General features: G+C 44.1%; 1 protein-coding gene across 4 annotated transcripts; it reads right to left on the bottom strand.

Moving 5' to 3' along the window:
• Positions 1-2542: 2542 nt before the first annotated feature.
• Positions 2543-18309, bottom strand: LOC143298758 (uncharacterized). Of its 4 annotated transcripts, XM_076611698.1 has the most exons (5): positions 15917-15934; positions 11706-11791; positions 9797-10030; positions 6688-6866; positions 2543-4985 (listed from the first exon to the last, which is right to left on the bottom strand). In XM_076611698.1, the coding sequence occupies exons 2-5, from the start codon at positions 11707-11709 to the stop codon at positions 4395-4397; spliced, it is 1008 nt and encodes a 335-aa protein (XP_076467813.1). In that variant the 5' UTR covers positions 11710-11791; positions 15917-15934; the 3' UTR covers positions 2543-4394. The 4 variants fall into 4 exon arrangements, with proteins under 4 accessions (XP_076467813.1, XP_076467814.1, XP_076467815.1 ...); XM_076611699.1 differs by lacking the exons at positions 11706-11791; positions 15917-15934 and adding an exon at positions 18109-18309; XM_076611700.1 differs by lacking the exon at positions 11706-11791 and having other exon boundaries at positions 15917-15971.
• Positions 18310-26669: the final 8360 nt, after the last annotated feature.

The following is a 26669-nucleotide window of genomic DNA, read 5'->3' on the forward strand; positions in this document are numbered from 1 at the left end:
TATATATATATATATATATATATATCTAATCATAGATACTTTGGTAACTTAGTTTTTCCCCATTGCTACTGTGTGCATCTCTTTAAGTTTTTACTTGGGCATCTATATTGGCAGTACTGTCTTGTTTGATAATATACGTTTTATCCATTCCGTACATTGTACATTTTTAAGTGTGGATATTAACAGCTCGTTTAGTGTTATTCCTCTATTGTTGTTTTATTGTTGCTGTTGTGGGCAAAGGTGTGAAGGAATTTTTAAGTATTCCTCTCTCTCTCTCTCTCCACACACACCGTACACACACACACACACACACACACACAATTTCTTCCCTATGACTTTCTCATCCGACCCGCCCCTCTCTCTCTCTCTCTACACACACACACGTACAAACACACACACACACACACACGCACGCACGCACGCCCACACACACACTATTTCTTCCCTATGACTTTCCCATCCGACCCGCCCCTCTCTGTCGGTCTCTGTCTCTCTCTCCACACACACACACACACATACACACACACTATTTCTTCCCTATGACTTTCCCATCCGACCCGCCCCTCTCTGTCTGTCTCTGTCTCTCTCTCTCCACACACACACACACACACACACTATTTCTTCCCTATGACTTTCCCATCCGACCCGCCCCTCTCTGTCTGTCTCTGTCTCTCTCTCTCCACACACACACACACTATTTCTTCCCTATGACTTTCCCATCCGACCCGCCCCTCTCTGTCTGTCTCTGTCTCTCCACACACACACACACACTATTTCTTCCCTATGACTTTCCCATCCGACCCGCCCCTCTCTGTCTGTCTCTGTCTCTCTCCACACACACACACACACTATTTCTTCCCTATGACTTTCCCATCCGACCCGCCCCTCCCTCTCTCTCTCTCTCTCTCTCCACACACACACACACACACACGATTTCTTCCCTATGACTTTCCCATTTGACCCGTCCCTCTCTCTCTTTCTACCCAGTGTGTGGTTGTTGTTTGTTTTTGTTTTTTTTTATTTATTTTTTTATCTCTTCCTCTGTCTTCCCTTCCCACTGTCTGCATTCGCATTTCTCTATCTATCTGTCTGTCTGTCTGTCTGACTCTCTTCCCGCTATCTGTTTTTGCCTCTGTCTCTATGTCTCTGTCTCTTTTTTCGCCTCTGACTCTCCCACCCTATACACCCATTTAATTCTTCTTGCTCTGTAATTTTGTCCCCCGCATCTCTCTCTCTCTCTGAATGATGTGTGAATATGTAAGATTTAGTGACCTGTATTCTGCTTGCTGTTCAGAGCTTGCTCCAAATAAAACAATATAAAATCAATACGACTGTGTCTGTGGAAAACCGACAGCCACCTCTCTCTCGCTCTTTCCCTCTCTCTATCTCTCTCTCCTATATATTAATCCCCTTTCTATCTCTGCCCCCTTCCTTCTCTCTCTCCCTCTGTCTGTCTGTCTGTCTCTCTATCACTCACTGAGTATGTGTATGTACATTCCCTCTCTTTCTCCCTGTGCGTGCATCCATGTATGTGTGTGTGTGTGTGTGTGTGTGTGTGTGTGTGTGTGTGTGTGTGTGTGTGTAGTGTAGTGTGGTGTAGTGTGTGTGTGTGTGTGTGTGTGTATGTGCAAGGCAGACAGGGATTTGTTTTCTATCACTCTGTATGGATTGATCTTAAAAGTCAAGGTGACAGACTAATCAGGCACATGATACATTCCCTTCAACATTTCCGGAAATGACGAACAGGCAAGACTGGATCCCTCAGACACGAAATACCTGAATTAACCGAAATTGATGATAGTGTCTTGATGTGAACAGCAACTGTCTGAACCGCTTAGAGCGAATATGATTTAATAATAATGACATGCAAGGTGTGACTGCGGAGCTATCTGAGTCACTCAGAATGAACAAAATCTTATCAAGAGTGTGAATTTGTGTCTGAATCATCTGGAGTGAACAAACAAGAAATCAATGCGGGGTGGGGTGGGGGGTGGGGGGAGTCATCCGCGGAGTCTTTTCACAATGTGTGGCAATCACCACAAAGAATATAAAAAATAATCTGAAAACACAGGATTTTATTCCGTTATTTGCAATATACTAACAGTCAACAACAACAAAGATATAACAGAAAAAAAACGTGTGTCATGTCATACTTCGAAATACTGAGCAATCCAAGACTGTCAGGCATATACAGGCAACATGTGCTTAAATTCGCAATAACAGCAGCTTAATTCCAGACTCTGTCAAAGACCTTTCACAAATGAAATAACAACAAAATCCAATGAATATTTTTTATAAAGAAAACAACAAAATCATCAACGATACTGGGGTCATGTCTTCTTTATTTTGTTAGATACAAAGATCTTATCATTGTGTCTCTCTTTGTTCGTTTGCTTGCTTGCTTTGGTTGTTTGTCTTTTTTTTCAAACTTAAATTAAGAGCATGTAACATAGGAGTACAGAATACATGGCGATCACTCACAGAATAATATAATCACAGTGTAAAGAAAGCAAGAGCAGGAGTAACAAGAATCAGTGTCTGAATATACACGTGTACATAAAAAAGACATACTTATGTAGGACCGTCACAATCACAACCTATCTCAGTGGCGTTGAAGTCTCAACCGCATTTCGCAGGAATCCAACGCAACGTGTTTCTGAACTGAACAACATAAGCGTCTGCGCATGGGCTTACAGACGTATGTGAAGAGAAAGCCTTTATTTGGTTTCGAACAAAACCAAAAACATAAGACACAAAAATACATGACGCTGCAACATTTTCAAACACACACACACACGCGCACGCGCGCGCACGCACGCACACACACACACACACACACACTCTCTCTCTCTCTCTCTCTCGCCGACTAACAGTTGACTTTAGCCGCTGATCATTCGTTTCACGTGTCTCTCAGTCAGGCTTGAGTCATGCACACGCCCGCGTGCGCACGCGCACACACACACACATACACACTCTCTCTCTCTCTCTCTCGGGTGTATACACACACACGCGTACGCGCGGACACACACACACACACACACACACACACACACAGCATCATAAAAATCATTTTCAAGCAGTTATACAAATATCTAACAAATCAACCCATTCAGTAGACAGTGTACGAGATCAAAGCACGACAAGCCAGTACGAGACTACGGTATAAGAACACGATAAGCGAAGCGACACAGACATCATTCACACTGACTACTAACTACGACATTAACTGTTTGTACCACCATTGCAGCCTGGTGTTAGGGCGAAGCCTACAAAGTTGTGTCCTGCTGGTTGTACAAACCACCTCATGGTCTTATAAGTTAATGTCGAAGTTAGCAGTCTGTGTGCATGACCTACACAGACTTATATCAACGTCAACATAAGTTCATACACACTTATGTTAGTACATTGTGAGGCATGGACAGTGACAGACTGTACGAATCAAAGTACGAGATTGAATTAAGAGGTCAAAGTACGATAAGTTAGTACGAGACTAAGTACGGCAATACGATAAGCTGAGTGACATTCGTTCGGTCAGCTTATGACAGTTATCTGTTTTTGTGCAAATTAAGTGTAGAGGGTTGCACCTTTGGGCCAAAGATACTGCAAAAACGTTGATGTCTTTTTACAGATTGAATGGCCAAGCTTTAAAACGGGATGTTGAAATGAGCAGGCTTTCCTCAACTCACATTTTTTTTTTTATACAAAAATGAATTTTAGGGGCCATTCATAGACATTGAAATATGTTGAATCAATTACATATTTAGGACGACGCAAAATTTCAGAAAAATACACTATTACAAACAACTTATTTTACATATCTTATTGTCGAATGTGATATCTATGTCAACAGAACTGTTCGCGTTCAAATTGTCATGTCGCAAATAAGCCTATCAAACTATTCGCTTTGCGAAAATGCAGATCCTGAGGTTTGTGGGTGTGCTTGCACAGATGAACCAAAGCTTACTGAAGACTGACAAAAACGGACGGGAAAGGCTTACATTGCATTGATCTTATCAACACATTCCCTTACAAAACTCATATTTTCCACAACCTGTTTGTCTGTCAACTGTGAAATGGATTACTCATAATTGATTTTGTACATGACAATCTGAACTTTGATCAGTCATACAAAAACACGAAAAAAAAATGTTGGTCGACAATACATCTTGATTATGTCTGGGAAAAGTAAAGCGTTCATAAAAATACGACAGGCAGCGGTAAAATTGCTTGTGTTCATGCAAGTTGTCCCACGATGAACTGAACTCGCAACTTTTTGACCGCAAGCTCGGATCTCCACCAGCTGACCAAACGAACCGTGAACCTGAATCTAAACACAAAATGGTCCCTCCTGACTGTAGGTCCATGGTCCAAGATCAGCAAAACAACAACCGCCTTCAGCGCACAAGAGGGCTGAGGAGGGGAGACAACACGGCCAGTTTTAGGCCCGACATGGAAATAAAGACGTCTCCCAGCGACATGGTTCCCGAACCTATCCGCGCGTGCACAGTGTCCCCTTGGGCCAGACGAACCACAACCCGACTGGAAGAGATGTTGTTGCCATCGGGACAGAGGGATGCCTTGGTGATCGCCTGTTGTGTGTAATCGAGGGACGATGAGGACTGCCTTCGCTGCCGCTGTCCAGGGAGAACTGTGTGGGACTGTTGCTGTACAGAGAGTGAGTGGGACTGTTGCTGTCCAGAAAGAACTGTGTGGGACTGTTGCTGTTTAGAAAGGGATGAGTGGGACTGTTGCTGTTCAGAGAGAACTGAGTGGGACTGTTGCTGTTCAGAGAGAACTGAGTGGGACTGCTGCTGTTCAGAGAGAACTGAGTGGGACTGTTGCTGTTCAGAGAGAACTGAAGGGGACTGATGCTGTTCAGAGTGGGATTGTCGCTGTTCAGGAAGAACTGAGTGGGACTGTTGCGTGAAGCTGTGGACCAGATCCACTTCCACACACCTGTCGGGACTTGAACGATGGCGGCTGACCTATCCAAACAACAACAACAACAAAACGCTATGATGCCTAACACACACACACACACACACACACACACACACACACACACACACACACAAACACACACACACATGTGCATACATGTGTACGAATCAAACAGAATAATTTTGTGTTGTAATTTCTTAATATGAGCAAAAGGCAAAAATGAGACATGAAAGCATATTAATAATGATATGGGGGTTGGACGGGGATGGTGGGCCAGGGAGGAGAAAATATATGTATTAATGTCGTGGTATGAGTTGCTCTTTATCTTGGGGTACTGTGTGTATATAATATCGCCTTCCTAAATAATATCAAAACATTGGAAAGGTGAGAACAGGTAGAGAAACACTGCAACAGGCAGGAGAAGCATTGCTCGATAATCCGCCATGGATCTATTCTATCGTGTGATCAGATCTCCATTTTTTATGCGTTTCTCCTTGCTTGCTTGATCCTCTCTTTCATGGTCAATATTTTCCCATTTTCTACACAAATGGCAGCAGAGACTTAAATCTGTTTTGTATACGTTTCTCTAGTGGAGGTACGGATGCCGATTCCTGAAGATCCAGTTTCAAGTTGGCCACAGAGGAAGTCTTTTGGGATTCACTCTTTCTTCATCCTGCAGATATGGCCTTGTCATCTTAAACATCGCTGGGTGGGGACTGACTGCAAGCTTGTGGACCTGACCAACTTCAGTGCCTCAGTGTTCAGATCTTCGTCTCGCCAACGGATACCAAGGATGTGTCTGAGGCAAAGGAAACGGAGGGAGTGCAGCTCCTTTTCTAACCTGGTGTAGGTTTGTCAGACCTCACTGCCATGAAGGAGATTGGTGAGCATGCATGGCTTCTGTTTAGTGTTTTCTGTCTGCCAAAGTCGGCCATATACTCATCACATCAATACTGCTGGCTGATGATGGTGCACTTGCCTCCCAAACGCAAAACCTCTTATGCTTGATGAACAAATTAACTAAGGTCTTCTGTTATTTTGGCCTGACCTGTGTAAAGATGAAATAACATCAGCACGCCACCCTCAAATTTCGTCGATGACTCAACTCTTAGAAGTGTTGAAACCTTCAAATACTTTGGGTCCATCACCTTTAGCAACTTGTCCCTCGATGTTGAGATCAATGCCCGAATTTGAAAGGCTGCCACTGTCATGGAACAGCCCGACAAGAGAGTCTGGTGAAACAAAAACCAGACAGAAAATATCAAACTGATTCACTTTGTCTGTGCCCTAAAAGTTAAATCAAGTCCAATGAATAAATATCCTATTGATTCGTTGGGGCCACTGGCTGTAGCAGACCATAGAGAAGCTGTGCGTAAGAGAATACAGAAATTTGAGACTGTTCAAGATGGCAAAGGGGTGACTCGACTTTCATAGAGCATGACTGAATAGGACTTTAAAGATATCTAGGATTACTATCTGCTGGACTTTTTTTAATGCATTGGTTTCATTTTGGATGAAATGGGTTGCATTAAATCAGACTGGACCCAGGTCTTTCAGACCTGACCGAGGGATTCCATTTAACCTGGCTTGAGAATTGTGGTGGATTCTTCGGGAATGGGTTGGATTGTTACTGAACTGGATTGATTCTTCTGTTCCAACAAAACTTACTTACTTTTTTTTCTTTTTTTTCCTTTTTGTGCTTTGGTCAGCTTCGACTGGTTTGATCAGACTGGTTTGCTGACTCACCTGAATGTTGAAGGCATAGAGACCTGCAGACGGTGCGGTAAAGAGGCCGGACCTCGAGCTGTATCCACCTCCAGCGTTGAAAAGAACCTTGTCAAACATCAGCGTCTGCTCCTCCCCGATGTCACCAATGTCCCCACCCGAAAAGCTCACGGTAAAGGACACGGAATGCGTCACCCTGGCTGGGATGGAGACATATACATAATTATATTGATACAGGTATACAGGGATCTGGTTTGATATCCATACATGTAAGCAATGATCTGTTTTGATATCTACCCTGTAAGGTGGAGGAAAGTTTAAGAATCACAGACTAACAAACGCCTGTATACTGTTTTGTACTGAAACGAATTACAATGCACTGCATTACACCGCACTGCGTGTGTTGTGTCGTGTTTGTTGCGCTGTGCTGCGCTTTAACCTGGTGTGCTCTTTTTATCGCGAGAATCAGTTCCCTACTTTATCTATGACTTGACAGCCACATTTGATCATACATGTACAAACTAACACGAAAACACACACACAAATAGACACAGACGCACGAACACACACACGCACGCACGCACACACACATACGCACGAATACACACACACACGGAGAGTGGTGGCCAAACTGAGAAGCGTTCGTCTGCCTGGCCGAAGCGAGAGAATCTGAGTGTGCGGGGCCAATTTACACTCGCCGGTATCCCCCCACCCCCACCCCCCAAACACACACCCCTCCCATCCCTCACCCCTCCACTAGACGTTTAATTGTGGTCTGGAAGTTAGTCATTCGGATGAAACGATAAACCGAGGTCCCGTTTGTAGCATACACTATCTGCACGAAACAGAACCCACGGCAACAAAAGGGTTGTTCCTGGCAAAGCTCTGCTGGAAAATCCACTTTGACAGGGAAACAAATACATTTGCAGACAGATAAAAAAAAAAATTTAAAAAGAAGAAGAAAGGATGGAACTGCACTCGGTCTTGGGATAGAGTTCCGAGAAACCTGTTGTGATAATGAGTAAAACAATACAACACAACACAACACATTGCATACATACATTCATACATTTATACTTAGATGGGTACACACACACACACACACACACACACACACAGCGCGCGCGCGCGCGCGCGCGCGAGCACACATACACACACACATACAACCCCACCCCCATCATCCCCTCCCCCTCCCCTTCCTACTCCCCCTCCCCACACACACATGTATACTACAAACACGCACACGAACATTCCTTTTTATTCCACAACTTCCATATTACCCACAATACACACATGCACCCACATCCTCAACCCAGCACACGCGCGCGCGGTCAGTAGAATGATGTCAGTTCCCAACACACACACACACACACACACGATGGACTGAATGCCTTGTTTAAAAAAAAAATCATACTGCAGTTCGACACAACAATGCAACACAATACAGTACAATGCATACACACATACATATATATACATACATACATGATTCTCTCTCTCTCTCTCTCTCTATCTCTTACACACACACACACACACACACACACACACACACACACACACACACACACACACACACACGCACGCACGCACACACACACACACACACACACACACGCACACACACACACACACACACACACACACACACTGCTGAGCTCACCACGTTGTGTCACACGCTTAACAAGAGAGAGAGAGAGAGAGAGAGAGAGACGCAATTAAAATATGAAATGAGACGACTGGCAGACACACGCAATTTCCTAGTCATCCCAATGCGTGGAACAACCCCCGCACTCCTGTGTCGACACAGACTTTCAGTTCTTTTCAAACTGAAACCCAGTGCAACACCACCCGTCGTGACTTAAAAGCCTTCAACAATAAGCTCCTTATGCACAGCCTGTACAGAGAGTAGGCGAAAACTACGAAGATAGATAGATAAATGGATAGATTGATATAGACAGAGATATTTGTCCACATCGACGACGTCGTTCAGCGACAAGTGCGCCCACCCATATTTCGGAACACTAACTGCACATGCGTATGCCTGCTGTTACTGTGTTAAATTCGCCTTTAAAAAAATGAAAAGAAAAGAAAAAAAATGTGAACATGCTGAACAGATTTCACACGATGTTAGATATTCCAGAATTTAGTGGGAACTGTAACAAAGTGTGCGTAAGCAGCAGACCTCGGATTCTGTGAACGCAGCTCGGAATGCCAGTCCGACAACTAGTTGGCCCAGCCATGACCGTGACAGAGGTCACCATTACCCAATTTCGTTGAATGCAACCTTTCACTTCGATAGCGTGTCAGTCCTTGGGTGAGATCAAAATGTACCCTTGGATTTTAATGTCCTGGGAGGTATATCGACAATAATTTATTGACCTCTTATTATCATTATTATTATCATTATCATTATTTATTATTATGCGCATTACGCCTAATCTTGAAAATAAGCCCTAGAACCTATCGACCCAGGGATTTACTGACCCATGAACTATTGAGACTGGGATTTTAAAAAACAGGATTTATTGATCAAGGGATATACAACACATAAGATATATTGACCTGGGATCTACCGACTCTTGCTATGTACGAGTATAATGACTTGGAATCTATCGATCCTCGGATTTCTTGACCTGGGATATAACGATCCTCAGAATCATTGACCTGAAATCTATCAACACCGGGATTTATTTGTTGGAAATCTGTCGACCTTTGAACCTGCTGGCCTGGGATCTACTTTCCTGGAATTTATTGACCTGGGATCTATCGGCCGTGAGGTTTCAATACAAGGGTTATATCGACCTGGGAGTTGTATAAATGATCTAGGATCTACCGACCCCGGGGTTTATTTTTTATATTCAGGTGATATATATATATAATACTGACCCGAGATTTATCGACCCGAGGAATGACTGACCTGGGGTCCATCGACCCTGGGACTGTTGACCTGGAATATATTGTAATTCGACCCTGTTGACCCTTGAACCTGTTGACCCTGGGATTTTGCTGACACGTCACCTATCAACGTGTACTCTCTTCACCCACTCTGCACTCTTCACCTCCACCTCAGCCCCACACCCCCCCCCACACCTTATACCCGGCCTCTCCCCATGCTCCCGAAGAAACGTACTGAGATGGGTTCCAAGGTCGGTGATGTGGGCTGCCTGAGCCTCCAGCCGGGCGGTCAGTTGCTCCAGTCTGTCCTCCAGGTCGTCTGCCAGCCTCTCCAGGGGCCGCCCGTCAGTCCCCGTGCTCAGCGGGCCGAACAGAAAGGGCCACCCGCTCCCCTGACCGACCCGCAAGGTCAAGGTCAAGGTCACGACCACAACGATGCGAGTGGGAGGAGGAAGTAGGATCGTCATGGCTGATCAAAAGATGGAGGAGAGAAAAAAAAAAAAAAAAAGGAATGCCGTGTGGTCATTTAACTAAACGTTGCATTACGAAACATATCAATGATGATGATGATGGTTATGATGGTGATTCTGCTTTTGAAATTGTTCCTGGTAAAGAATGATGATAATGGTGTTGATGATATCTGGCAGACATTTGTATTTGTATTTGTATTTCTTTTTATCACAACAGATTTCTCTGTGTGAAATTCGGGCTGCTCTCCCCACGGAGAGCACGTCGCTACACTACAGCGCCACCCATTTTTTTAAAATTTTTCATGCGTGAAGTTTTATTTGTTTTTTTCTTATCAAAGTGGATTTTTCTACAGAATTTTGCCAGGAACAACCCTTTTGTTGCCGTGGGTTCTTTTACGTGCGCTAAGTGCATGCTGCACACGGGACCTCGGTTTATCGTCTCATCCGAATGACTAGCATTCAGACCACCACTCAAGGTCTTGTGGAGGGGGAGAAAATATCAGCGGCTGAGCTGTGATTCGAACCAGCGCGCTCAGATTATCTTGTTTCCTATGCGGACGCGTTACCTCTAGGCCATCACTCTACTGATATATAATGGCAACTACAATTATTCAGTCAGCACTGCATGCGAGAGGGAGAGAAAGAGTTCTGATTTGTTTTCACGCATTCAAACATAACATACAATGCCACGGAAACGGTACCACGAAAAAGCGGCCACTAAGATGACTCTCTCTGTCTCTCTCGTCTGTGTGTGCGTGTGTGTGTGTGTGTGTGTGTGTGTGTGTGTGTTATCCACGTTCTCTTTCTTCTCTCTCCCTTCCTTGCCAGTTCATAGCTGATTAACATTGAACAATATTCAATTGTTGAATTAACAAAGAGACATGACTCTGTCCGGCATGAACTACTACGTACGGTGATGTCTGTTTCCGGCGCAGCCAGACACGACCAGCTCATCCAGCTAGTTGCCGTCGGCCAAATACAGCAAATTATAATGTAGTTCGTCCTGAACACCGCCAAGCGGACGAGGATTAATAATAATAATAATAATAATAATAATAATCGACATTTATACAGCGCGTTTTTCCAGAAATACTGCTCAAAGCGCTTTACATTTCGTTCCTCACTCTCCGCCTCCCCCCATCAATACTCCTCTCCAACCGCACCTCCACCCCCCCTCGGCCCCCCCTCCCACACACACACACACGGAAGCACGTGCCAGAAAACACTCACGCAACTGAACATTGGAAACCACCCACCCACCCATGGCACCCTCCAGAAAACGCATCCCTGCAACACGCACTCAGGCATGCACACACACACACACACACACACAAACGCACGTACGCTCACCAGCACCCCGCCACACACACACACACACGGCAAACAGCCTCTCCACAACAAAACACGCACCCAAAACCAAATCACACCAAGATCAGGAAAAAAAAAAACCCTGCTGTTAAGCTTACTGCTGTTGGAAAAGCTGTGTTTTCAGAGCAGACTAAAAAGATGTCAGCGAGAGAGAATGACGCATATTTTCTGGTAGTTTGTTCCACAATGACGGAGCCTGGAAAGAAAAAGAACTTTGATCCTGCTGTATCCGAGAAAAGAGAGTTACACACCGATCGCAAACTTGCAACGAGCAGTGTCAATGTTGCAGCACGGATTCACCCTTACCCATTATCCACCTTCAAACTCGTCGAGAGGCGCAGCTGATGTCATGCCACTTGTTTTAGACATAACAGCTGCCGCTGCAAAGAAACCTGGACACAGACGACAATCAGTATCTTCTGAACAATGAACAAGCGTGCAGCCATCATTATCAAGCTCGGGAAGACTATGACGTCATCCAGCAACTTATGATTGCGTCATTGCTTAAAGTTAACGTTTTGTAGAACGGCAACGTACAACTGACTTGATTGTCAGCGTTTGTCAGGGGGAGGCTGGGGAAAGAAGGGGACTTAAGAGGGGAGCGGAGGTAGGGAAGATCGAATGACTTCGTGACTCTGTGTGTGTGTGTGTGTGTGTGTGTGTGTGTGAGAGAGAGAGAGAGAGAGAGAGAGCTTGCATGCGAGACAGAGCGAAATAGAGAATAATGTATTTGACTGTGTGCGTCTAGAGAGCGGAGAGAGAGAGAGGGAGCGGAGGAAGGGAAGATCGAATGACTTCGTGACTCTGTGTGTGTGTGTGTGTGTGTGTGTGTGTGTGTGTGTGACAGATTGATAGAGGGCATGGCAGAGGGAGATAATGAATCAGTGTCACTGTGTATGTGTGTGAGAGAAAGAGAGAGAGTGAGAGAGAGAGGGGGGAAGAGGGAGATAATGAATCAGTGTCACTGTGTGTGTGTGCGTGTGTGTGTGCGTGCGTGTGTGTGTGTGTGCGCGCGCGCGCGCGCGTGCGAGACAACAGAGCGAAAGAAAGAGTAATGTATTTGACTGTGTGCGTGCAGAGAGCGTAGAGAGAGAGAGAGAGAGAGTGTGTGTGTGAAGATGTGTGTCTGTGAGAGAGAGAGAGAGAGAGAGAGAGAGAGAGAGAGAGACAGAGAGAGACAGAGAGAGAGAGTGTGGGGAGGTAGAGAGAAAGAATGAATCTGTGTCACTGTGTGTGTGCGTGCGTCCGTGACAGAGCGAAAGAGAGAATAATGTATTTGTGTGCGTCAAGAGGGTGGAGAGAGAGAGAGAGCGAGTGTGTGTGTGTGTGTGTGTGTGTGTGTGTGTGTGTGTGTAAGTGCGTGCACATGTGTGTACATGCGTGCGTGTGTTGGGGAGAAACACCAAATACAAAACAATGCCTTTCATGACACATCACTCAAAGGTTGTAATGGGAGGAAGTTTCGAAAATCCGGCAGTAAACAATAGACACCTCCTGTGACCATTTCTCGGTATCCGAGATGCCGATCGACGATACAATGGTGGAGCAGTAAGTACAATTTGAAATTTCGTTTGGTGCTAATAATTTTCTTTTGTTTGTTCTGCCAAGATCATTTTGTAAATGTAGCTTATATTTCTGGACGAATGTCACAATTATACAGTCCAGTCACTAAGAATCAAGGTAGTAGGCAGCACTGATGCAGAATTCCAATTTCTTTCTTTTCTTTTTTTTAAAGAGCAGACATGGTTGAAGGCGGCTACATTACTCTTAATATGCAACACGCAATGGTCCCATTAGTGTATGGGAGCAGCGAACTAAGGAAGAAGAAAATGAAATGAAAATGATTGAAATATACACGATTTCAACATTTCAGAATGGGGTTTTGTTACACGCAGCGCGAGGTGCTCATATTAGCATTATGACGTCATCGACAGGGTTTTTTTGTTTGTTTGTTTGTTTGTTCGTTTTTGGGGTTGTATTTTGTTGTTGTTGTTGTTGGGTTTTTTTGGTTTTTGTTTTGTTTTGTTGTGTTGTTGTTGTTTTTTTTGTTGTTTTTTTTTTTTTTTTTGGTTTTGTTTTGTTTTGTTTTTTGTTTTTTGTGCTGTTTTTGCTGTTGTTGTTTTGTTGTTGTTGCTGTTGTTTTTGTTTGGTTTTTTGTTGTTGTTGTTTATGTTGTTTTGTTGTTTGTTTTATTATCGGTATTGTAAAAAATCTCATCTACATGGTCATGTAGCATCTTGTTGGAAAGCTAGAAACATTCTATGGCTAGTTCAAATGGGGGAGGGGGGTAGCTTATTAGAAGTCAAATGGTAAAGTATTGGTGCAAAACGTATATGCATTTGGCTCCTTCTGCTGTCATATAACGCTACCGTTTGACACAAATTCATTAAACTGGCTGACTATTCGATGACTGTAGATCAGTCAAATATGTACTATAGGATGCACATGCAGGTCAACAATGCCCTTGGGGGGATGGGGGGAATGCAGGAGAAAAAATGTCCAAGCTTTCGGAAATTGTGATTGGTCATTAACCTCGAGGCTACGGACTATCCAAGCCCAAACAGCCATGACGTGGAATCACATCCATTGACACATGACCTGTTCCGCCTACCCAACCGCAAGAGGACGGACGTCATGGATGCACCCTCGCTAGAGGCACTGGCATCTTGTAGACTACGTCACCAGGAAGAGGGACAAGCTGGACGTCAGAGTGACGAGAGCCATGTGGGGTGCCGACTGCTGGACCAACCACTGCGTCATTGTGTCCAAGTTCAGCTTCGCACTCTGCCCATGAGAAGACCCCGAGGTCAGAAGACTGCAGAGAGTCTGAATGTCTCCAAGCTGAAAAGCTGCAATTGCAAGGTTGCAGAAGAATTTACAGACTACCTTGAAGGCAGACTTCCAGACGCACCACAGGAAGACGGGACCAACATTGAGGAACAGTGGATGGCCTTCAGAGATGCTGTCTACACTACTGCCCTCGAACAACTCGGACCAGCAACCCGAGGAAACTGAGACTGGTTCGATGAGAATGATGAAGAAATACAGCGACGATAACAGAGAAACGTCAACTACGTCATGCTGAAGAAGATTACCCTGCTAACGTAAAAAAGAAAGGTGCAGAAGAAGCTTCGCGAGATGCAGGACAGCTGGTTCAGCAAGAAGGCGGATGAAATCCAGGGTTACACAGACAGCCACGACACAAGGCGCTTCTTCGATTCGCTTCAGGCTGTACACGGACCCCAGTCCTCCGGCCCCTCACCCCTCCTCAACGCAGATGGAACGCTGCTGACAGAGAAGAAACAGATTCTGGAGCGGTGGGCTGAACGCTTCAACAAAGTCCTCAACCGTCCTGCCAACATCAACGACGAGACCATTGCTCGCCTGTCCCAGGTAGAGATCAACGAGGACCTCGACACTCTCCCTACAGAAGATGAAGTCAGGAAGGCAGTGAAGCAACTCTCGTGTGGCAAAGCGCCAGGATCCGATGCAATCCCTGCTGAAGTATACAAAACAGGAGGGTCTGCCATGATGCAAACGCTGACTGAACTCTTCCAGTCTATGTGGAACGAGGGACAGATCCCGCAACAGCTGAAAGATGCCAGCACAGTCCACATCTACAAGAGGAAAAGGCAACCGCCAGTCTTGCGACAACCACCGAGACATCTCCTCTTGTCCATTGCTGGGAAGATTCTGGCCTGTGTCCTGCTCAACCGCCTTTTCCTACATTTTGAGCAAGATCTCCTCCCAGAAAGCCAGTGCGGCTTCCATGCTGAACGTGGGACTATATGTCTATTTACACAGCAATTCTTTTCTGTATATTAATGTTTTAAACACGAGTTTCTCATTTTCATGTGTATACCCCTTCGAAATATTGATTAAAACGTCTCTCTGTCTCTCTCTCTAATTCTCTACCCCCCCCCCTCTCTCTCTCTATCTCTCTCTCTAACCCCCATCCTCTCTGTCTCTGTCTCTGTCTCTCTCCCTCCCCTCATCTATGTACAATCTACCCGTCTGTTTCTTGTCAGTTCCATGTCGCGCCGCAAAAAAAAACAAAAAAAACACGACGTAACAGTATCAGTTTTGTTCAACAGGAAAATGCAGAGGGTGCAGTGAAGGAATGCTTGAAAAATTGACAACGCACTGCACTGACCGCAGGAGAGAAAACCGGAGCATGGGTTACAACACAAAAGCATGCGAATGTACGACACGTTTCGAACCTGCATTGGCTCTTCTGCTGTCCAAACCAGAACCACACACACACACACACACACACACACACACAGAGAGAGAGAGAGAGCAAACGAAGCCTGAAAATGACGAAATGTTGAAAACAATTCACCCGGCCCATGAGCTGAAAAAGCCTCACCATTTTGCAAGCAGCTGGGTGACACAGCATATATCACAGCCAGTATCAAACAACTAACCCCCCTAAAAAAATCAGTCCTGACTGTTGGATAAAGAAAACTAGAACGTACAAATAAGGCATATCTTTTGTTATCTAGATAAACACGTACCCGCCAATAGCCCGGTCAACTCCTCTCGTTTGTCATATCCGTCAAACCTGTCCACATGTGTCAATCCCGGTGTAGAAGGCTATTTGTACCCCCGTTTTGGGTTGTTGTTTTTTTTTTGAGGGGGGGGGGGGTTGTTTGTTTGTTTGGTTTTTTGGGGGGGAGGTTGCGGGGGGGGGGGGGGGGGGGTCTTTTTTCTCCGGAATCAAATCTGGTCGAGGCACCGTGGCAGGATCGGTAAAGCATTGAAATTCTGATCCATTGTTTTTGGTGATCAGGGTTCGATGCCTCATTTCGGCATGGTGTGTGTGTGTGTGTGTGTGTGTGTGTGTGTGTGTGTGTGTGTGTGTGTGTGTGTGTGTGTTCTTGGGAACTTTACTCCGAAAGGAACTTTTCTCCGATTTTCCTCACTCCACCCTGTTCTTGTTGCTTATAGTCCAGCCGTCACTCCACCCTGCAGGTGTGAGTGGGTGCCTGACTTTGGTTGGGGAAGGTGAAAGCAGCGGAAGGGGGTGGTGGTGGGGTGTGTGGGAGGGGCGGGGGGGAGGGGGGGGGGATTGAGCCCTGCTTTCCTGTGCCGAGCCCTATAGACTCTGGTCCTGATGGCCATTAACATTTCAACTTTAAATCTGGCTAGACCAGGTTAACCGCGGGGCTGTATAGACAACCATGGAATTACACCGGGTGTAAGCTTCAACTTGTCGTGCAGGATTCAACCCCCCCCCCCCCCCCCCCTCCTAGTTATTTAGTCGATACTGACTAGCCATAAATGACCCTGGGAGGGTGTGTGGGTGGGCTGGGGTGGGGTGGGGGTTTCGGGGGTTGGGGTGGGGAGGGGGGCGGTCATTCGTGGCCAGCCCAGAGAATAACCCCGGGATAAACTCCAGTGAGGGGTAGTTTCAGGTTGTCACACCGGTAGTCCCAGATCTGTGTACTGTGTGAAAGCTGTGATTCGAGTGTTGCATACGCGTGTCGTTGTTCGGCTACACAAACGTCAGCAAGTACATCGTAAAACATGCACAGGTGTTATGAAGTATAACAAGTCATGTTGCGTGTTCCCGCTCTCGGTACAGATTATTCTTTGACAAATAACGACAACGTAACAGCAACTGCGACAACGGAGAGGCTAAAAGTGGTGTTGTCATGCGTACAATAGGCTGGACATGTACACAATCAAGACTGGTGAAGATACTAAAGTGGAGGTGGATGAGGTGGCGGTGGTGTTTCCGATATTTAAATGATATTCACTTTCGTGATTTCAGAGGGCAAAAACAACTGGGAAAAGAACAGCAAAGGTATGCACGTGTATAAGTCGTCACCAGCTTTCGGATGAGAGGATAAGCTGAGGTCCTGTATTGTGTAAAGCGGCATTCATTTCGCGCACGTAAAAGAACCCGCTTCAGCAACTGACTGAGACTCTGGGTCATCTTTGGCAAAACGTCAGTGGAAAGTGCACTTCGATGGGGAAACTAGTTATATACAAGCGGCCACAGACAACGTGAAAAAAGGAGGGGGTGGGGCGACGCCGCATCTGTCTTTTGAGAGATCGGAAAGCCTATATTTTACGTTATGTAGGACTCTCGGCGTTGTCACAAGAAACCATGCAGTAGGCTACAATGCAATGAAATGCAATTCAACACAATTACAATACATCACAATACAACACAATTACAATACAGTACAACACAATTGTTGACGATAAAACACAATTCACCACAAAACAATACTATACAATACATTACAATACAATAGGTTTCGTGTCTGTTTTCCCATCCAGTCCGGCCCTGTTATTCAGAATACGTTATCATTTTGTTTTACTTTGTCATGATTATTATGACAAAATTAATATGAATGAATCCTTTATTCTAGTTTGCATCTATAAGTCCGATATCACCAGCTTGAGGTGAACACTAAGATTAATAATACATTAACCAACCACAAACACAATACGAAACAATATCACATCATGCCACAACCACGCCTCTCAAACAGTAAAATACAGAACGATACGTGATATTATACTTGTTGAGCAACGATAAAGACATAATTCTAATCCACCGATACTGAAACTTCATATTGCGTGAAAAAGCAGTTTCCTTACACACACACACACACACACACACACACACACACAGAGAGAGAGAGAGAGAGAGAGAGAGAGAGAGATTAACCACCCTAAACCTCACATGGTTTACCTATGACACTCGCTCTATGTCGGCGTTCCAGTCCCAGTCGAGAACTTGCTTACTCTGCCAACACACTGAATGTTAGGCCAACACGGAGTAACTGGAACTCAGTGAACATATTATCGGTTGCCGAACTCGAACAGCTTGGCTCGCCTTGAGACATTACTAAAACGACAATTATCTGGGCTGTGTCAGGGCTGTGTCAAGTTGAATCTCCCTGGATCAAGTGGCTGGTATAAAAGCCATAACCAGCAGAGTACACTCGCGCGCGCGCACACACACGCACACACACACACACACACACATCCACACGCGAGGATTCTGACAAGATTAGTACAGCTATTTACGTACAATGTGGTTTGAATTACGCAAGTGTCCATCCATCTCCTATTTCTAACTATACTGAAAAGATGTCAGCTACGTTTGTAAAATTGCATGTCTCTAATAATCAAATCATACATTTTGCGTCAGTATACTATCCCAAAGGTCCAAGTAAGCAAAATACAAATTGGTTGCGAACATTAAATTGCTCAAAAGAAAGATGGATCGTCGGGGGAGATTTTAATTCCCATGCTCCCTTCTGGGATAGTGATTGTCAAATAATATCTCATCCTGACTTTGTCGAAAATATTGTTGATTCATCGTTGCATTTACTTAACGATGGGAGGATTACACGTATCCCAGATGTGGCTCATCATAGAGCATCGGCACTTGACCTAACCTTCATATCACCATCTCTAGCTTTAACAGTACAGTGGGATACTGGGGATGATCCACTAGGCAGTGATCATGTGCCAATCACACTGTCTTTTAAGGATTGTAATATATCTAAATACAGCGGAGAAGACGAAATCCCAAAATTCAATTACAAATATGCAAACTGGGAAACATTTCAAAACTATCTTACGAACATTTCTGAAAGTGAAATTTTTTGTGAAGATTTAAATGTTTTTTATAACAACTTTCAAAAATCAATTATTGGAGCTGCTGAAATAGCAATTCCCAAAAAAGGTTCAAAGAGGAGTGACATTTTTTCTGGAAATGTTTGGTGGAATGATGCATGTGCGGAGGCTGTAAATACAAAGAAACTAGCATACCTAACATGGTTGAAACTCAGAAAAGTACGTGATGAAGATGTAAAAGAAGCCGCTCATAAAGAAATGTGTTACACAAAAATCAAGGCGAATAGAATCATAGCCCGAGAAAAAAGACAATACTGGTCACAATTCTGTTTGAATGAAGTATCTGACCATAAGGATATGACGAAAGTGTGGGCCAAAATGAAAGAAATGAAATCAGGCATTGTTCTCCAAGACTATCCTATTAAAACAAAAGATAAAGAGTTTCTGTCCCCTCAAGAGAAGGCTGAAGAATTTGTTTGTATGTATTCTAAAACAGGCAGTGTAGATAGTTTGTCAACTAAACAAAAGACTTTAAGAGAGGAAGAAGAAATCAGTGACAAATATAGAGATCCTACCCCACAAAATGATAATACAATCAATTCGGCAATAACTTTACATGAGGTAAAGAACGCTATTCATTTGTTGAGTAACAAAAATGTGTCAGTTGGTAAGGATGTAGTATCTTACACCATGTTGAACCATTTGCCAGAAAACTGGTTGATTATATTACATACATTATTTCAAAAGTGCTGGGAATGTGGACAAATCCCTGAGGTATGGAAAACTTCCATTGTAACTCCTGTACTAAAACAGAGTAAACCTCGAACAGAAGCTTCGAGTTATAGACCTATTTCGGTTACCTCCCACGTTGGGAAAGTCATGGAGAAAATTGTAAATATTAGAATGGTGTATTACTGTGACAAAAATAACATAATTCCGTCAGCTCAAACTGGATTCCGGAAAGGAAGATCTACAATTGATCATCTGACCCGTCTCACTACCCAAATTAAAAAACAGTTTTCTAAGCGAAAAAGTATCCTTGCGTCCTTCTTCGATCTTACTAAAGCTTATGACCGAGTGTGGCATAGCAGACTGTTATTTAAGCTGAAACAAATTGGTCTGTCGGGTCATGTTTATGACTATGTTAAATCCTTTTTAAGTGGGAGATATATAGTGGCAAAAGTGGGAGTAACTTTATCAACCTCTAGGCCTATAAACATGGGAATCCCGCAGGGTTCCATTATTTCTCCATTGTTGTTCAACATTATGCTTTATGATTTACATACATGTTTTTCATCATCTACCAAGCTGGCTCAATATGCTGATGATATTGCTATATGGATTCAGACATCCTTGAGGAAAAGGACAAGCCTACATTACATAAATTATGTACAGAAACATTTTCAGGGTGAACTCGATAGACTGAGTAGCTATATGCAATCTAATGGTTTTGAGTTTTCTGTAGAAAAAACACATTTGATCCTCTTTAATAATGGTTATAATCCCAGCAAACTACCACGGTTTTTTTTTAGGAGGACGTGAAATATTTTTCAAGTCGGAAATCAAATTTCTTGGGATCCTATTTACTTCAAAACTAAACTGGAAGAAACACATTGATTCAATGGTGACTAAAGCAGTTAAAAGTTTAAATTTCTTAAAAATTGTAAGTCACTCTCCTTGGGGACAAGACTCCAAAATTCTTTTACATTTAGCGACATCTCTCGTAAGATCAAGATTGACCTACGGTCAAGAAATTTTCTTTTCTGCCCCGCCGACGTTCCTAAAGAAGCTGCGAATAATTGACAGTAAAGCTGTGAAACTGGCTTTAGGGGTACCTGTGCATACTAAGACCTCAGAAGCCTATAAGCTTGCGGGTATTCTACCACTAGATGAAATCAGAAAATTAAGTTCTGCTAAATATATTGTGAGATGTACAGCAGTGGATGATTTTGAGGAATTAAATATTAGGTCTGATATTGATTTTCCAAAAAATGCACAAAATAATTCAAATCTACAAACCATTCGCACATATGTGTCAGATATTTTAAATTCTTCAGACATTGATTTGCATGATATGGCACCTCGTGTTCTGGTGCCACCTGTCCCTCCCTGGGAGTTAACAAAAGCAAACGTCAACATATGTGCTTCTGACACAACAAAAGGAGAATCTCCACATATAATAGCAGCATCTGTCAGAATTGAATTAGAAGAAAATTTTGATTATCATTTAAAAGTTTACACTGATGGCTCGGTCCTGGATGATAGCAGTGCAGGATCTGCTTTTGTCATTCCTGACCTTAAAACAGAAAAATCATATTATTTAGGTAAGGGACATTCCATTTTTACAGCTGAATTGGTGGCCATCCTTATGGCTTTAAATCATCTTGTTGATATACCAATCATAATAAGTAATATCCTATTTTGTGTTGATTCTCAATCTGTCTTAAAAGGTTTGCTCCTTTTTGAGAATAATCAAAGAGAAGATTTATTTTTTGAAATTAGGTATTTATTGCACTCCCTATTTGTGAAGGGTACAAATGTTGATTTTTGTTGGATACCATCCCACACTGGATTCCGTTATAACGACCAAGCAGATAGGGCAGCAAAAAGGGGAGCAAAAAATCATATAGATAGTATAAAAGTATATTGCCCATTGTCATACAAGGAAATAAGCAATATACTAGAAAGAGACTTTTATAGGTGCTTGAATTCAAGTCTAAAACCTCGTCAGTTGACTCTCTCAGACTTTGGTCCGATTCGCAGACCAATTCTGAGCTTAGCTCTCAGACTATTATCAAATTCATTACGGACCAAGTATTGTTCTAATGTCAAGTGTATATGCTTTAATAACCTGACAATTGAGCATATAATTTTTCACTGTAGCTTGATGAAGCCTTTTGTACACGAAAGTGTGTCTTCACAAGTGACTGAGAACGTTGATGTTTTTGACTTTTTGCATTCATTATCAGTTGTTTCGCTTGTCAGTTTAACGACTTCTCTTTTACGAAGTCCTTTAAGTAATTTCCTGTAACTGTATTTAGAGGGGGGTGTTTTTGTTTTTTTTGTTTTTGTTTTGTTTTTCTTTCAAATTTCACCCACATTTTTACCCTCATTTGCCCAGTTTCCCCAAACCCTCCATTCATCCACATCTCCCACCCCTTCTAACAGATAATACTCAGATGTATTCATAAATACTTTTACAAAATGTCTTCAATCACCGATATGTGTGACGGGACATTAAACAAAAAATTCCTACATCCACACGCACACACCCACACACACACATGGAGAAAGAGAGAGAGAGAATGTAAATCATAAACACTCGGCCGGTTTTTATTGACTGACTTGTGTAAACAAAGTGAGTCTATGTTTTAACCCGGTGTTCGGTTGTCTCTGTGTGTGTGTGTGTGTGTGTGTGTGTGTGTGTGTATGTGTGTGTGTGTCTGTGTGTGTGTCTGTGTGTCTGTAGGTCCGTGGTAAACTTTAACATTGACATTTTCTCTGCAAATACTTTTTCAGTTGACACCAAATTTGGCATAAAAATTTTTTTAAAATTCAGTTTTTTCCAGTCATCTTGTTTAAAACAATGTTGCACCTCTGGGATGGGCACAAAAAAAAAGAAAAAAAAGAAGCCTAATTATATGCAAACTGCATTTACTGTTATATTTATATTTTTTGTATTATCTAAACTTGGCACTTTGACCTCTTATTCTAAACAACAACAAGAGGAGTCATTATTATCATTTTTTGTTCAAACAGGAACTTCTTTTGCTAAGCATGGAATTTTTATTTATTAAGCAAACGTTTTGGTGCAGATAGTAAAAAAAGGGAAATTAATCTGTAATTAATGCTAGGGGACTTAATTTATCACAAGTGAGTCTTGAAGGTCTTTCCTCTCTTGTTCTTGTTTGCTGTTGTTGTTTTTTTGTCTTTTTACATCCAGCACCCGCCCTAAACAGGGTCTACACTACACAATATTAACTTGAAATCATAAAGGTAGTAGATATAACGACAACTGATATATATATATCAGTTGTCGTTATATTCATATACACATACATATAAAGACTAAAGAGACATGAAGGAGAACATGGATGAGAGAGAGAGAGTAATTGTTTATCTAACTTTGTGTAAACAAGATTATTTGCACTGTAACTATCAGTGGTTACATTGCACAATACCAAATGATAAGGTAATAAAAATATTATGCTTATACCGGCAATATAACACACACACACACGCGCGAACACACACACGAACACACAACACACACACACACACACACACACACACATACACATATATATATATATATACGAGGAGCTCAGCCGCACCATTTCAGCAGTAGACAGAAAGGACAGGCTGATCACCCTTGGGGATTTCAATGCCCGCGTCGGCGTGGACTCCTCCTCGTGGCCAAAAGTCCAAGGACAGCACGGCACTGGCAAATGCAACTCCAACAGACTGATTTTGCTCTCGCTCTGCGCGCAGCATGGACTGACCATCACCACTGAACACCCTCTTCCAACAAGCGGACAAGTACAAGAACACATGGATGCACCCCCGCTCCAAGCAATGGCACATGCTGGACTATGTGATTGTCCGACAGAGGGGCAGAGGTGATGTTTCCATTACACGCTGCATGAGAGGAGCAGTCTGTTGGTCGGACCATCGCCTGGTAAGCAGCAAGATGAACATCAGACTTGCACACAAGCTCCAACCAGTCAGGCAGAAACCCTCTTAGAAGCTGAATATCCACCGCCTCCCTATCAGCAAGGACGTGCTGCAGCAGAAAATCCAAGCAGCTCTCCAAGAAATTCCTACATCGACTGATGTAGAAGAGGTATGGAGCACCTTTAGAGATGCTGTGTACACAGCAGCAGCTGACACACCCAGCTTTGTACAGAGGAGCCACAAAGACTGGTTTGACGAGAACGACTCTGGAATCTCCAATCTCCTGAACACACTGCATATACGGCATCAGGATCACATTTCCGATAAATACTGCCAGAGGAAGAAGAACCAGTACTTGCAAACCAAGCAACTCGTACAGAAGAGGCTGCGTGAGATGCAGTACACCTGGTGGGAGAGAAAGTACGAAGAGCTTCAGTCAGCCGCTGATGCTTATGACATGAAGACCTTCCCTGATGGTCTCCGAGCTGTGTATGGGCCGAGAGTCACAGGATCAACCCCTGTCCGAGCCTTGGACCAGACCACCCTCCTGACAGACAAGAAAGACATCCTTGCCCGCTGGGCAGAGCACTTCAACACCCTCCTCAACAGGGACTCGTCCGTATCTGACGAGGTAATTGCAGCCCTCCCACAGCTACCAGTCAATGACTCGCTAGCTGCCCCTCCCACCAAGACCGAGACCCGGAAGGTCCTGAAGCTGACAACGTCAGGAAAAGCACTAGGAGCGGATGGAATCCAGGCCGACATGTACAAGCATGGAGGCGAGGTGCTGACAGACAAGCTGATCGCCCTGTTCCAGGATTTCAAGGATGCTTCAATTGTCCACATTTACAAACGGAAGGGAGACAAAACATCCTGCGATAACCACCGTGGAACCTCTCTCCTCTGCATCGCCGGCAAGATCTTCGCCCGCATCATACTGAACAGACTGGTTGACCATGTCTCCATCACAGTCATCCCTGAAGCACAGTGCAGCTTTCGCTCAGAGAGGGGAACATGTGACATGGTGTTTGCCGTACGCCAGATGCAAGAGAAGTGCCGTGAGCAGAACAAGGAGCTCCACATGGTCTTTGTAGACCTGAGTAAGGCCTTCGACACGGTAAACCGCCGTGGTCTGTGGAAGATCCTCCTAAAGTTCGGCTGCCCAGTGAGCCTAATCCAGCTGATTGCGTCATTCCACGATGGCATGCAGGCGAGAGTACAGGAAAATACTGACATGTCGGATCCGTTCCCTGTGGTAAATGGAGTGAAGCAGGGCTGCGTCCTGGCACCCACACTGTTCTCCATTCTCTTCTCTGCCATGCTGATTGACGCCTTCCAAGACTTGACCGGGGCATCTACATTCAGTTTCGCACAGATGGCAAACTTAGTCAACTTGCAGCGACTCCACGCTAGATCCAGGGTGTTTGAGGCACTGTTGAGAGAGTTCCTCTTCGCTGATGACTGCGCGCTTGCTGCACACACCCGTGAGTACATGCAGTTCATTATGGACAGGTTCTCAACCTCCTGCAGGCGCCTTGGGCTCACCATCAGTCTCAGCAAGACCGAGTCCATGTACCAACCAACTAGCTCACAGAACGCAAGTGCCTCTCCCCCACCTGCAATCAAGATCGGTCAGTCGACACGTTTTGCTACCTGGGCAGCTTCCTATGCAGCAACGGAGCCCTTGAGGCAGAAGTAACGCTGCGCATCGCCAAGGCCAGATCCGCCTTTGGCAGACTCAACAGGCTGTGTAACAGCAAAGCCATCAGACTCAGCACCAAAATCAAAACCTACAGAGCTGTTGTGCTGACCACCTTGTTGTACTGCTGTGAAATATGGACGACGTATCGCCGTCACATTCAACAACTGGAGCAGTTTCACCAGAGATGCCTACGAAAAATCCTCGGCATAAAGTGGCAAGACAGGGTCTCCAACCTCCAGGTCCTAGAGTGGAGCGGCCTGCCCAGCATCGAAAGCCTGCTGATCCAGTGCCAGCTACGCTGGACATGACCCGTTGTCCGCATGACAGACAGCAGGATCTCGAAGATGCTTTTGTATGGCCAGCTGGAGGAAGGCCACCACGAACTTGGAAGACCCTGCAAGCGCTTCAATGACAACTTGAAGACAAACCTGTAACATAGACATCGCTTCCTGGGAAACTGATGCCTTTGACCGCTCTCGCTGGAGGATACTGTGCTCTAGTAGCATAAAGACGTTTGAAAACAAGAGAACGCTGGCCATTAAGGAGAAGCATGAGCGAAGGAAGCAGGGCTCAACTTCCGGAGGCGTTTTCCCTTGCAACACCTGTGGGAAGTGCTGCGCATCCAGAATCGGCCTCTTCTCCCATATGAGGACACACACCGACTACATACATACATATAAAGAGAAAGATGAAGGAGAGCATGGATGATGAGAGAGAGAGAGAGAGAGAGAGAGAGAGAGAGAGAGAGAGAGAGAGAGAGAGAGAGAGATTGTTCATCTGATTTCAGCTGTGTACACAAATTTCAGTATTCATTATTTCTCTTTTGTTGTTTTATTGTTGCTGTTGTGGGCAAAGGTGTGAAATAATTTTTAAGTATTCCTCTCTCTCTCTCTCTCTCACACACACACACACACACACACACACACACACACACACACACACACACACACACACACACACAGTGCAGTCATCAGTGGATCTGTTGAAACTAGTATACTTTGATGTCAGTCAGTAAGTTAGTTAGTTACTTTGCTTATTTTACATTCACCATTCACATCAGTGGACTCTCGATCGTAACCTACTGACATAAACTTTCTGAAATGAATCAATGTGAATTTGTTGAAGCGCAGCTGTTGTGTTTTAATTGTGACACAGGCATTTCACGACTGAACTGAGCTGGTGAAACATCATGGGTTCATGTATGCACGTACGTACTAATTTGACTCGTCAGTTTTACGCCGCATCACAACTGTCGATAACCCGTCTTAGCGTATATTTAAAAAAAAATAATA

Source organism: Babylonia areolata, chromosome 24 (genome assembly GCF_041734735.1).
Source record: "Babylonia areolata isolate BAREFJ2019XMU chromosome 24, ASM4173473v1, whole genome shotgun sequence".
Classification (NCBI taxonomy): Eukaryota; Metazoa; Mollusca; class Gastropoda; order Neogastropoda; family Buccinidae; genus Babylonia; species Babylonia areolata.